This window comes from Denticeps clupeoides, chromosome 4 (genome assembly GCF_900700375.1).
Source record: "Denticeps clupeoides chromosome 4, fDenClu1.1, whole genome shotgun sequence".
NCBI lineage: Eukaryota > Metazoa > Chordata > Actinopteri > Clupeiformes > Denticipitidae > Denticeps > Denticeps clupeoides.
The window spans coordinates 28,098,990-28,111,722 of record NC_041710.1 but is presented as its reverse complement, the minus strand read 5'-3'; the positions used below and the strand labels follow the sequence as shown (position 1 = coordinate 28,111,722).

The following is a 12,733-nucleotide window of genomic DNA, read 5'->3' as shown; positions in this document are numbered from 1 at the left end:
TAAATGCTACGCATGCAGACACATTTATCTTCATACATGACGTATGCCGATTAAAAGGGGGAGCCCCTCGTTCCGAAACCTCCAAATATCCCACCCCACCAATCCACTTTGAAGTGCACTTGGTGAGAAGACATAAGGCTTTATTGGATTAATGGCCAGGTTCAGGTTGAGAAAACCTGGTTATGCAGCTGAGCAGGATGCACGGATCGGGGCTGGCAGATGAAGCACCATAAGCCTGTTAAAATCTCTCACACTGGTTGGTGTGCAAATGTGGTGGGAGCTTTTAGTCAGTCAGTACCTGCACACTCCTTTTCAAGTATTTACTTATCTAACATTTCCCCCTGCCAGATTGAAAGACCATTAAACCACCAGACTGAATGGGCTGCCGGAAGGAATTAGCCACCAAAAGCAGACTAAGCCTATATATCCCAGCCAGTTTTATGGCCTTCTGGATTAACCCAGAGAGAGGTCAAGATAACATAATGTTGTCATTAAGGGCATTTCTTCACACAGATGTGGTTTATGAGATTATTCTTAACTCATCCTGCTGTTGCCTGCGTGGGCTGTGCTGGATCCACCTCCATTTATTTAGAACAAAAAGAATGAGCGTTACATCACTGCACAGCTCTGTGGTCCTCTGGGTATATGTAGGCTCTGTGTAGGCTTTCGCTTGTTGTTCTAGAGAGTATAGCTTACATCTTACATGAAAAAGAACTGCTAAATCTGGTGCATTTTAGTGCGTTCATGAGCTGGCAAACGGAAAAAAGTAATGTGTTGTGCAGTAAGCCTCTGCAGTTCTATTTGAGACCGCACGATGGCGCCAGAGACACATGGTGCCCCCATAATCAACCACAGCACTGGAATTCAGACTGCAGAACAGCTGCAAGAGGGTCCCTGCAGACCTCAAGGTCAGTCTCTCTCTCTCTCTCTCTCTCTCTCTCACACACACACACACACACACACACACACCGAATGCTGTAAATCCTACACAGGGAGAAGGAATCGTTCACGCCCCAATCACTGCACTGAATACATTTACCCCAAATTGAGTTCTAGACTTTGTGTCTACCGTCTCTGTTGTTGCGGTTTGAACACAACTGCTGCAGCAGGATGTGGCAGCTACACACACACACACACACACGCATGCACACACACACACACACGCACAGTCAGCACATAATTTCAGAACCTGCAGAAATCTACAGTAAATAAGGATGCTGCATGTATTAAAAAAAAAACACAAAAGACACAAGTCTCTCTGGAGAAAAAAAAACGACTATACAACACCGTGCACTTGTGCCCACTTGGTGCAGCACTTGGCAAACATTTATTATGTCCACACAATTAAACAAATGATATCATAAGCATCACAGACTGCTTATTCCATAATGACAGATGTCCTTTGACATTGTGACTAGAGTTAGCCATTGCTAATAGTGAATATTTGCTAATTAAACAGGTAAAAACTCAACAATTCAAACACAAAAACAGACAACCGTTCAGTAGGAGCACTAGTTACCGTAGAAATGATTTATTGATAAGTAGGTTATTGGTGATGAAATGTCATAAGAGGTGCCGATAACGGGCCTCAAGATGACAGATGTGCCAAAGACAACCCCACCATTCAGAAGTCAGAGATTTAAATAGAAATAAACGCACGAAACATGGACGAGACACCGCAACGGAGGCTACTTGCTCACTAGTCGTTCACATGTGCAAAAACAGTCACAGAACGGACTTCGTATAAAATGAAGAGGGGCGTCTGCTAAAAATCACTGAAGGGGCAGCACAGATATCACCAGTTATCAACACGATGCACTCAAGAGACCTTCTGTACACATTATGCACAACTTAACACTATATATATCTTTTTGTAGCCACATTTCAAAACGATTCAAGTAAAAATATAGAGCATATTGTTGCTTGTGAAGGAAGCGTAAACGTCCATTTTAAGTAACAGTCAGACATTAGACCTTGGCCATGGGAGAAACAGAGAAGGAGAACTTCTTCAAGAACTCACCAATGTTTGTAACATGAATTTGCTCGATCTTTCTTCCTCGTCTGAATGCCTATTCACAACTGCAGTTTTTATATACACTTTAGGTGAGAAATCTTTTTTTAAAACTGCCATCAACATTGCTATAAGGACTAATTGGTACTAATGCCAAGACGGAACACATCTAACCCAAACCTGAGATTAAACAAAGATCAAGACTAACACAGGAACAGGACTGGATCATGTTGAAGGTGTGATTTAAAGTAAATGAATAAGTTATGGGCTCCGTGCTCTGCTACAGTCGGGGGGCTGCGTTCAGCTGCTTGCAACAGTGGGCCTGTGTTAGAAGAGAATGGGGCCACTGCACTCTTGTAAGGTCGAGGCTGCAGTCCTCCGCCCACACGAGCATTCTCTCCCTGCCACGCTGCTCTGACCTCATGTTCGTGATCATCGCTGACCCACACCATTCAAGACACACAAAGAGGGAAGCTTCAGGGACTTCTTGCTAAATCGACGCAGAATTAAAGAAAAAAAAAACTTCATGGGGGGGGTCTTTGGAATGTGGGAACGAGGACGCACTCATACTTTCAGCAGTCCTCACTCTTCACACCGGGTATGAGTTAACGTCGCCAAGAGGTTGATAATTATTGCACCAAATAGAAAGAAAAGATGTTATGATGCAATCATACAAGCTGCCAAGTAAGAGCTTCTGACACGATCACACACACTCGAACACACAGCCTGACACGCGGCACAAGGCATGTATGCGCATAAGAAAGGGCAAAGCGGGCCATGTACACAGCCGCCGTTAACATTGGCCGATAGGGATCATTTTTACGAGCTTTTAGAAGATAATGTAAACTCACTTAACTTCAACACATTCCACAGTCAAGAGTTAAAGCTTATCGATTTGTATTATTACTACTATTATCTAGTTGTTTTCTAGAAAAATAAAAAAAAATGGCACCACAAGTGGCTGCATCACTGAAAAATCTACTAAACGACTGACATGCACCAGTGTCGGGGATTAAATTAGGCCGAGGTGGGGTGAAATGCCCTACAACACCCTGCTTCATGCAGGATTAAAATGCCTTCGGGAAAAATGCATATGTTCACTCCGAATGGCCAGAATGGGTGATGCTCACAACAAAAACGAGGGACAGGTTCATTAATTCATAGCTGCCTTTTGCCATGTACAGAATTGAGGATGACTTGAGGATGCACACTGCTCTGTATCGCACCAGCCGTGGTCTCTCTACACTTTAACCCAGCGGGCCACCGAACATTTGCCAGATATGCTACGCTTGTTCCCACACGCGGTGTCCAATCAGCTGACCCAAGCATCCCTAATGGCGTGTTGAAGGACAACCCTCAGCATTCGTATGCCTCCCATTGATCAGAGGAGCTGGTTACAGAGTTCCCTGTAATTTTAATCTAGTTCGGGGAGTTGTTTTAACCTTCGTGATCGCGCCGGACTATCGAACAGCAGATGAAGCGTTTTTATTGGATACATGACCACCCCCATTTACTGTTGGAAATATGACATAGGCTGCACTGTACAGATACATACATGACGTCTAATTCGGAGACTGCATTATTACACACTGAATACAACTGTCACCTCAGTTCTCGGCTGCAGAAGTTCAAAACAGTGCCTTTCCAGAACATTCCCAGCCAGGGGGGCGCCGCAAAAACACCGGCCCGTTGCTACAATGAGGATTACATTCAGTATCAGTTTTTTTACACGTTAGGATGTCACACTGTTAACAACACAGGTTACAAAATGTCTTTAGGGGATCAAGTCACACGTGGAGTCGAACTTAGGCTTACAGAACAGCAACGGCAAGGCTCAAAACACTGAGGACAAGGCCTTGTCAGGTGGAGACAATGCTCACATTCATCTTTTAAGCACCCGTCTGGCCCGTCCCCGCTAGAGTCAAATCTATTGCTGTCCATGACATTCAAGTCGTTATTGCATTAGAACCAACGAGCGGCCTTAGCAGCATTTAAAAGATCATTGGTCATGTGACGGTGAGCGGAGTCGGTGGGCAAGATCCCGTAGAGAGAAGGAACGGCGTGTGACGGAGGAAAAAAGGAGACCAGGAGAGACCAGGAGACCAGGAGAGCGACGGCCGCTACGAGGGGGACGTGGACAGATTTGGTCAGGACGCTAAAGGGCAGGGACATAGAGCAGGAAGGACGGATGGATGCATTATTCTGACTTCACTCCGCCCCGCACAGCTGTTGCTCTCCTCCCGAGAGACAGAGAGAATTGTTTTTTTGTTTTTTTTTTTCTTTCCTCCATTTGCATGCGTCACAGGCGCTTTTGTCTTCCCCCCTCAGGAGAAATAAAGGGACTCTTTTGTTCCCCGGGGCTGATGCTCGGGCGCAGGGTAGCAACAGAACGCTCGGCTAGTTCCTCTCTAATCGCGTTCTACACCCGGCGGCTGCAGGCGGTTCAACGCCGGACACGGGGCCTCGCTATTCAAACGCTTCGTTTCACTGAATCACAAATGATGCGCAAATAAGTTATACTTCCATTTGCATAAATGCTAACTCCCTCAAATGAACGTTTGGTGGAGGCACCTTCTCATGAACAACAGCTCCAAGTCCTTGCGAGTTGGTGTGCCGGCAAAAGCACACAAATTCATTCTTTAGGGCAATACAACCAACTATTTCCCAAAGGGCGGGGTGAGATTCCCGGAGATCCAAAACATACGCATTGAGTTTGACTGGGAAACTATTCGGACATCTTTTTGATAGTCCTTCTGCAGCCCAGTCAATGTCCCAGTCTCATGCGTAATTCAGCCAAATATGTCAAGGGTCAAGGGTTTGAATACTTCTGCAAGGCACTGATCGATTTCCTCGGCTGTCTCACGAGGACTCCGCGGCGATGATGGGGTCTCCGCCCCCCTGGACTGCTGACGTGGGTCCTCGCTGAGAGGGGAAGTCCTCGGGCGGAAGCTGCGACTGGGCGGCCTGCGCTGCGCGGACTGAGCAGTCCACGCTGTCATGCAAAAGCCCTGCCTCTTCCTTCCCCCTTATTGCTTCATTTTTGCTCGCCCCGCCCCTTTCTCTGCCTTTGGCAACATCCTCATCCTCGTCATCCTCTTCCTCACACTTCACCTGGCAGCGACAGACCTCAATGCCAGAGTCACCGGTCAGACGGCGGTGGGAGAAGTGGTTCTCCTCTGGGTCCTCTTCCTCCTCCTCCTCCTCCCTGTTCTCTTCCTGCCCCATGATACTCCCCACAATGTCAGGATTCGAGGACGGGTGGCGGTCCGGCTCGAAAAAGTCCACGTTGGGGGAGAAGAGGGCGTGCTTGGGGGGCGACAGGATGGATCTGGGAGACAAGCAGTCCTGCGTGGGGCTCTGCTCAGCTTCGGCCTCCTGCCTTTGCGGTGACATCGACCCTAAAGAGTCTGACAGCACCAGAGATGGTGACGCCATTAAGTCCACAGCATCGGTTGGCATCGCGAGTTGCGTCATCGGTGGCGCAGGCGCTGGAGTGCTGGTCTCCTGGCCGCCACTCGGCACCCGAGAGGCTTCGCCGTCGCTTGGAGTGGACGCGTTGCTGGTGTCGGTCTCGTCGACCACTTGCACGGAGAAGGAGGTGCTGCTGGGCGAGGTGAGGGAGCAGGACTCGCAGGAGCAGCTGGTGTAGTTGCTGTGGGAGCTCTGGGAGGAGATGGTGCCACTAGGTCCGGCGCGGGCGTACGGAGCCCCGGCCTGCAAGGCAAACACCGAACTGTAGGGGGGCGGAGGGGTGCTGGGCTGGGCTGCCACCTCTTCATATGAAGGGAGTTTGAAAGAAGCTAGGAAACCTGCAAATGGAGAGAGGTCTTACGTCACTAAAAAAATGTACAAAAATAACCACGGAGCACGGTTTTGATCAATTTAGCGGATCACTAATCAAATTTACCCACAAACAGCATCTGCAGCATTTAACAGATATCGGTAGCATATGAGAACCAGAACACAGTCTACACCAACGATGGCCGGAAAACATGGTCAATCGGCAGTTCTCCATCAAAGCTACACAGCTTTCCACCGTTACGCACGCCATTGTAAATCGTTTATTTATGTGTAGTTTTGACCACAATTTTAGGTCATTGATAGCTACATATTTGCAAATTTTCAGCTGTATATGTAGCTGTTTTGATGGCGTACCTACATTGCAGCTTTGACGTAGCAATATTCGATATACAGGTTGGGCCATTTATATGATGAGAATGGTTGGTGACATTGAACACATTTTATAAGTGGTCAGAAACTTAATAACTCATGAAAGAATAAAGTTACAATAAAACCAAGCACACCATTTCTTTTTCTTGTGAAATTACCAATAAATGTGATGTCACTTGACCCTCTTCCTAGTGAAAAAACAAAAGTTGGATCCAAGATGACCGACTTCAAAATGGCCACTATGGTCACCACCCTTCTTGAAAAGTTTGCCCCCTCACATATACTAATGTGCCACAAACGGGACGTTAATATCACCAGCCATTCCCATTTTATTACGGTGTATCCATATAAACGGCCCACCCTGTACCTCAGCCGTTAGTAAAAACCGGTAAGAGTAATTTGGACTCGTACTGAGGTCCAGCATTGACGTGGGGTAGTTGCAGGCCCTGTGGTAGGCTGTGAGGTTTATCTCCCTCTGCCTCTGCTGCTGCTGGATGCGTAACTTCGCACGCCGGTGCCGGTACACGCAGCAGCAGCTGAACAGTACCAGCACAGTCAAGAGCAGCCAGAACCCTACAGAAACACACACCAGTACACAAAACAGTCACTAACGCAACCATTTAGGCACACGGTTTTTGCACGGTGTGGCGACGGCCATGTTTTTGTGTCTTTAAAAACGCTTGTCAGATTCATGTCCAGATCACTTTCCACATCAAAACTACATCTTTGAAAGTAAGAAACGTTTCACGGACATCAAAAGGGCAATGTTTTTCTGGACCAGAACAATAACTTGCCATTAAACAGCTATTCTAATTCAAATGTCAATCTTAAGAATAAAGAGTCGTTGTCCTAATTATTCTCCATTAGCTTCACGTAGTGGGATGGTCACACCCCATAAATTAGAGCTACAAGTGTTCATTTTTTTGCGTTATGGTATTTCTTGTCGTAAATACAGATTGCACTACAAGTGTTCCTCATGGACACATATATTTGACAGAAAGTCTATTAAGAAACAGATGACATTTTGATTGGCAGCATCACAAAAATCAAATGATTGACTTGAAGGCCGCTTCTTTACTAAAGCTCGGAACTGAAACTAACACTGCAGTAAAACTCCTGTACTCCGTCCGGCACAACTACAGAGACACTTGTCCAAATGGACGAGGGACACGGGTGACGTCGCTGAGTAAGGGCTTACACCAGAGCTCGTAGAAGTAAGTGCAGCAGCCCGTCTCTCCGCAGCAATGGCCAGTGTTACACAGGTAGCCGGGCTTGCTGTCTACTCCGTTACAGTACTTGGAATTGTCCATAGTCTGCTGACCACCCTGGAACTTCACATCCTGGAAGAAAGGGAGGAGAACAAGTCACGTAGTCACAAAAAGATTAAATATACAGCACTGTGCAAAAGTTTTAGGCAGTAGTGAAACGAAGGAAAGGTTTTTATCTTCCCATCGGTAACTCTGAATTTGTTCAGGAAGGTACTATCCAAAAGAATAAAACCCACAAATAACGATGATTAAAAGGTGAAAGTGGCAGTAATTAAATATCTAGAGATGTGCCAGAAGAACTAAGGGTTGGTCTCTCCAACTCTCTCCAACTAATGCATGATCTCCTACAAGTAAACGGCCACAAATGAAAAACAACATTATACTGCTGTGCAGAGAACAATTGGATGTGGTCTCATTCTCTGTACAAATGATGTAAAAAAAATGAAATACAGGTAACCGAATAAGTGACAGGGATTTTCGAAAATGTAAGAAAATTGCTTGCAGCGATTCTGGTTTTCACATTTCTTTGCCTTTTGTCAAAAACTGCTGTCTTGTCCAATAGTTCACCATGGACAGAAGTGCCACAAGTGCCACAGAACACAGCCATAAAAGACAGCAACTATAAAGTCTGTGTAAAACAGGTCCAGGTCATTCTCACCTTGCTGATTGTTCCCATATCAGCATCGGATGCCATTTCAGGAGATGCTGTCACCTATCAGTAGATAAGAAAACCTTAATAAATGCAACTTTGTTGAACAATATAATCCATTTGTAATTTGTGCTCTGGTACCTTTTGCTTTGTTTCAGGAGATACTGTTACCTGTAATAATAGTAAAGAATTTGTTCATTTGAAACTACATTTGATTCTACTTCATGACCTAAAGCCATGCATCTTCCGAGTCTGTGGCTCAAAGCTTACCTCAGCCACAGTCCCATCAGGCAGCAGTAAGGTCATCTGCAGGAAAACACAGAGGGCAGCTGTAAGACTCCTAACATTTGCTTAGGCTGATGGGACATCAAAAGAGAAAGAGAGAGAGGGAGGGAGAGAAGAGATGATGGTGAGTGGTAAGAACGGTGAAGGAGTAATGACAAATGACATTTCTGAATAAGATTGGGCCAGCAAGCGTAGGTCGGAGTCCTGTTTCTCTGCGGATGCACTGTAAAGCATCCACCCGTCCTGCAGCAGAACAGCGTCTTGTGTTCTCACGGCAGCAGTGCAGGACAATGGCTTTACTTCAATTTCTTTTTCTTCTCAAAGGGCCTATATGGAGCAACCAGACATTTCAGAGTCACACGTTCAGCCAGTCTCATCCAATCAGCTTCTCCACGACTCACCTCTCCTCTTCTTCTGTGCAAGGTGACAAGTCACCCAGGGATGGAAACTGCATGTGGGCTGGGTTGACTACAGTTTATTGGAACTGATTAAGTTAAAACACATGGACAATCATAATCCCGTGTCTCTTAGGCAAGATGTCAGAGTTATTGCTGGGGGACATGACCGTTGTGTGGTCCAGTTCTATTACGCCTGTGAAGGATCCCTTCCCCCTTGTGTCTATTCACTGCGAAGATGGACTTTACCTTTTATAGTGAAGAAATTCAAGATCCTCAAATAATCAGTTTGACTGACATATCACTATGGGCTCCTTCATAAAACTTCCTTCCTATTTCTATGGCAGCCATTCCATGTCCATTATTTTCAAATTATTTTTATTATATTCATTAGAGGCTATGTACTGTTTTAATTATTTATTTCGCATGATTGTATTTTTCTATTTCTCACCAATTACTTCTGACCAATGGGGTTGGTAGAAGTCTAGTGCGTAACACACCCACCAATAAACCAAAAGACCACAAAGTCACAGGCAAGATAAATGTAAATTTAAATGTAATAAATGTAGTTTATGGTCTTTTCTATAAATATGTACATATTTACAATTCACCTGAGCTACACACAGGGAAGGACACATGGACATTTCAGGCTCAGAAAGCAACAATCCAAAAAAGCACCAAGATGAGCAGTCAAGGCCCAAGCAGGCCGAGCACATGTTGCTTCTGAGCACAGAAATCGGAGCGTGTACCAATGACTGTCAACATTTTCCATACCACTTCCTCAGATAATCCTAAAATAATAATGTGGTGCACATTGGCTATATTGCTTAGTCATTTGATTCAAGAATTTATCTGTATCACTGTTAAATCGGACCGTTCTATTTTCTTCTATTTCTATTCACTGTGAACGTTTACGATGTGATTCAGCTTTTTTTTATTCTGAATCCCCATACTGTCAGCTACAGTTTCAATCAAACCGTACCAACCCTGCCACAAAGAATCTATTGTTTTAAGCGGCGTTAGAGGTGACTGCCTCCTCTTGCATAGACCCAGGGAGAAATCTACTGCCATGAGGCCTGACGGGAGACCAAACCCTCACAGAGATCCAGGGGAGTCGCCAGCCACTCTCCTCAGCCTCCATCTCAGCACGCCAGCTTACACCTTTCGACATTCTGAAAAATGTACTTTCATCCTAGTTTGCAAATGCTCATTTTGCATAGTGCAGGAAGTTCTCTGTTTCAAGCTTGTGGTTGCAGAGCAATAAAGCACAACTCTAGCATATGAGTCTAGTGGCACATAGATCAGGCAGGGGGAGGGTTTCAGTGCAAACGCAACATTCGCACCAGCAATACGAGAGATCGCAGGAATAAGAAACAAATCCTTGACAGAACGGAATCCTGCAGTGAAGAGTGGCCCCAGCATCCGCCTCCCTTGGCCAATTATCGATTCAGCGGCTTCGCAGCACGGCCCGGCAGCTCGGACAACAGCCCATGGGCTGGTACAGAGAAAGCCACGCAGTCAATACCCGACCGGGGAACGGCCAGACTCAAACATCCGCTCAAGTTCAAAAGTCCGTCGTATTTAAGAGCAGAATGCAATGCATCCCACGCCACGCACAGGTAGAGGCCGTGAAGACACACAGAGCAAACTGGGCTCCAGGCCCTATAAGCGTAAACATGTGATCAGGGTGTAAATAGGGTCCGGTACCGAGGCGGCCTGTGCATGCGTTTGTCCGCAGAACCGGTCCGAGGTAACGGAAGGAGAGTTGGCCGTGTGGAGTCGGCCCAGCAGCTACCTGTTGGGATGCTGCAGAGAGGGGCTGGAGCGGCTCACGGGCCCTGAAATCATGTCACAGCGCCGGGACCTGCACCAGCCGACAAAGCTCCAGAAATGAAGGCTATTCTGATCACCGGACACCTTTTCATTTCTCTTTTATTAATGGGTGGTTATGGCTGCTGCTTCACAGCCACCCCGGGGGATGAAGGGGGCAAGTTAACTGCTGCTTGCGGTTTATGAATAAATGCATTTCCATTTTCCAACTTCGTCCAGGACAGGGACTGAAACGGCAAGTAGGCTTCAAACGCCAAATGCGTCCATTTCTATGATCGAGAAGAACACGCAGCGGGGATTTTATTTCTTATTTTCTGCCGCAGCGATCGTGTGCTGGTGAGGAGCATCCATACCTTCTCCGCCGTCAGTCCATGTTCCACCTGAGGATCCTCCATCCCAGAGGACGCCGACGTGGGAATGAGAAGCTCCCCTCACTCAGCCTCCGCCATTCCCGTCCGGTCGGGAGGACACCCCTCCCGGAGGCGCACGCCGACGAGAACATTCCACGGTGCTCCCGGCAGCGATCGCGGGGAATTAAAACGGGGGGGAGGGAAAAAAAAGTGACAAACGTGCTTTTTAGAGGGCGGGTGATGTCATGGAGCCCCGGCCCCCGAACGCCGATTGGACGAGCTTCTCCCAGCAACAGCCGCAGACGGGCGCTCCGGGGCGGGATGCGTCCGAGGAGCGCCGCAGCCGGCCCGCAACGGGCTTCCGTCGCGCTCGGGTCGCCGACCCACGTGGATCCCGCGCCGCTGCGCGCAAGGTCACAGCGCGCCACCAAGTCCCCACACTGCGGCAGCCGCCGGCCGGACAGACGACACGTCGGACAGGGTCGGCGGGGCTGCGGGTGAAACATCTGGGCCAGGGGTGGCATTATTTTATTAGCAAGGCCAAGTTATCGCAGGGTCGAGAGTGTAGATCCACATCTATCTCTTTTTTTTAATAGATTTTTATTAAACACGATAGGCAGGTCGTAGAAAATCAAACAGGCGTCATTTGCTTGAAATAAGAAGTGTTGCAGTACCGACACTGTCCGTGTGGCGGCAGCAAACTCGCTTTTTTTGTTTTAACACTGCATAACAGCACACGGTGACACAACGAAATGTGTCCTCTGCTTTTAACCATCACCCTTGGTGAGCAGTGGGCAGCCATGACAGTGTGTGGGGACGGTGCTTTGCTGGCACAATCGGGATTCAAACCAGCAACCTGCTGATTACGGGGCCGCTTCCTTAACTGTGCTGAATGAAACTAACACTGCTTAATGCAATACTGCGATATATACAGACAACATGTAACCCAATTTACATTCAGTTATAGATTAATTAGCATTTTACATTTACATCATTTATCAGACGCTCTCACCCAGAGCGACTTACAATCAGTAGTTACAGGGACAGCCCCCCCCCCCGGAGACACTCGGGGTTAAGTGGTAGTAATGGTATTAAGTGGGATTTGAACATGGGTCTTCTGGTTCACAGTCGAGTGTGTAACCCACTAGGCTACTACCACCCATACGCATCCAGATTCATTATACAGGGAACGAGTCGCCCAAATTGACTAACTTTGCACGCTGAGCCACCGAGAGATGCTACAATAAAGAAGTTATTACTTGATTCTAAACAGTAGCTCACTGGTTTTAGTGGTTAGCAAGGCATTAATAAAGTGCAAAGGCTCATAGCAGTGGTGGCCTAGCGGTTAAGGAAGTGGCCTCGTAATCAGAAGGTTGCCGATTCGCCAAGGTGTCACTGAGCAAAGCACCGTCCCCACACACTGCTCCCCGGGTGCCTGTCATGGCTGCCCACTGCTCACTCAGGGTGATGGTTAAAAGCAGAGGACACATTTCACTGTGTCCACAGTGTGCTGTGTATCACAATGACAATCACTTCACTTTGCACTTTGTACTGGCTCTGAACAAGACACGTGGGTTCGACGTTCATGTGGAAAAGGGGGCACACGAATCACTGTAGGACTCTACAACTTTTTCTCTTATTGGACAAATCGTCACCCACCCTGCACTGACACCGCTTGCAGGCTCACTCTACCCTCGAAGGGCATCCCTCTCTCTATCACTCCTTCCCAAGGTTTCTGGGGCAGTGGTGGCCTAGAGGTTAAGGAAGCGGCCTCG

General features: G+C 47.2%; 1 protein-coding gene across 2 annotated transcripts; it reads right to left on the bottom strand.

Annotated features, from left to right (window-relative positions):
• Positions 1 to 1,289: 1,289 nt before the first annotated feature.
• On the bottom strand, positions 1,290 to 11,436 carry LOC114789292 (WW domain-binding protein 1-like). Of its 2 annotated transcripts, none has more exons than XM_028978557.1 (7): positions 10,962 to 11,436; positions 8,369 to 8,454; positions 8,240 to 8,269; positions 8,108 to 8,161; positions 7,380 to 7,521; positions 6,593 to 6,754; positions 1,290 to 5,820 (listed from the first exon to the last, which is right to left on the bottom strand). In XM_028978557.1, exons 2-7 carry the CDS (start codon positions 8,402 to 8,404, stop codon positions 4,871 to 4,873), a joined length of 1,374 nt encoding a protein of 457 aa, XP_028834390.1. In that variant the 5' UTR covers positions 8,405 to 8,454; positions 10,962 to 11,436; the 3' UTR covers positions 1,290 to 4,870. The 2 variants fall into 2 exon arrangements, with proteins under 2 accessions (XP_028834390.1, XP_028834389.1); XM_028978556.1 differs by having other exon boundaries at positions 8,369 to 8,404.
• Positions 11,437 to 12,733: the final 1,297 nt, after the last annotated feature.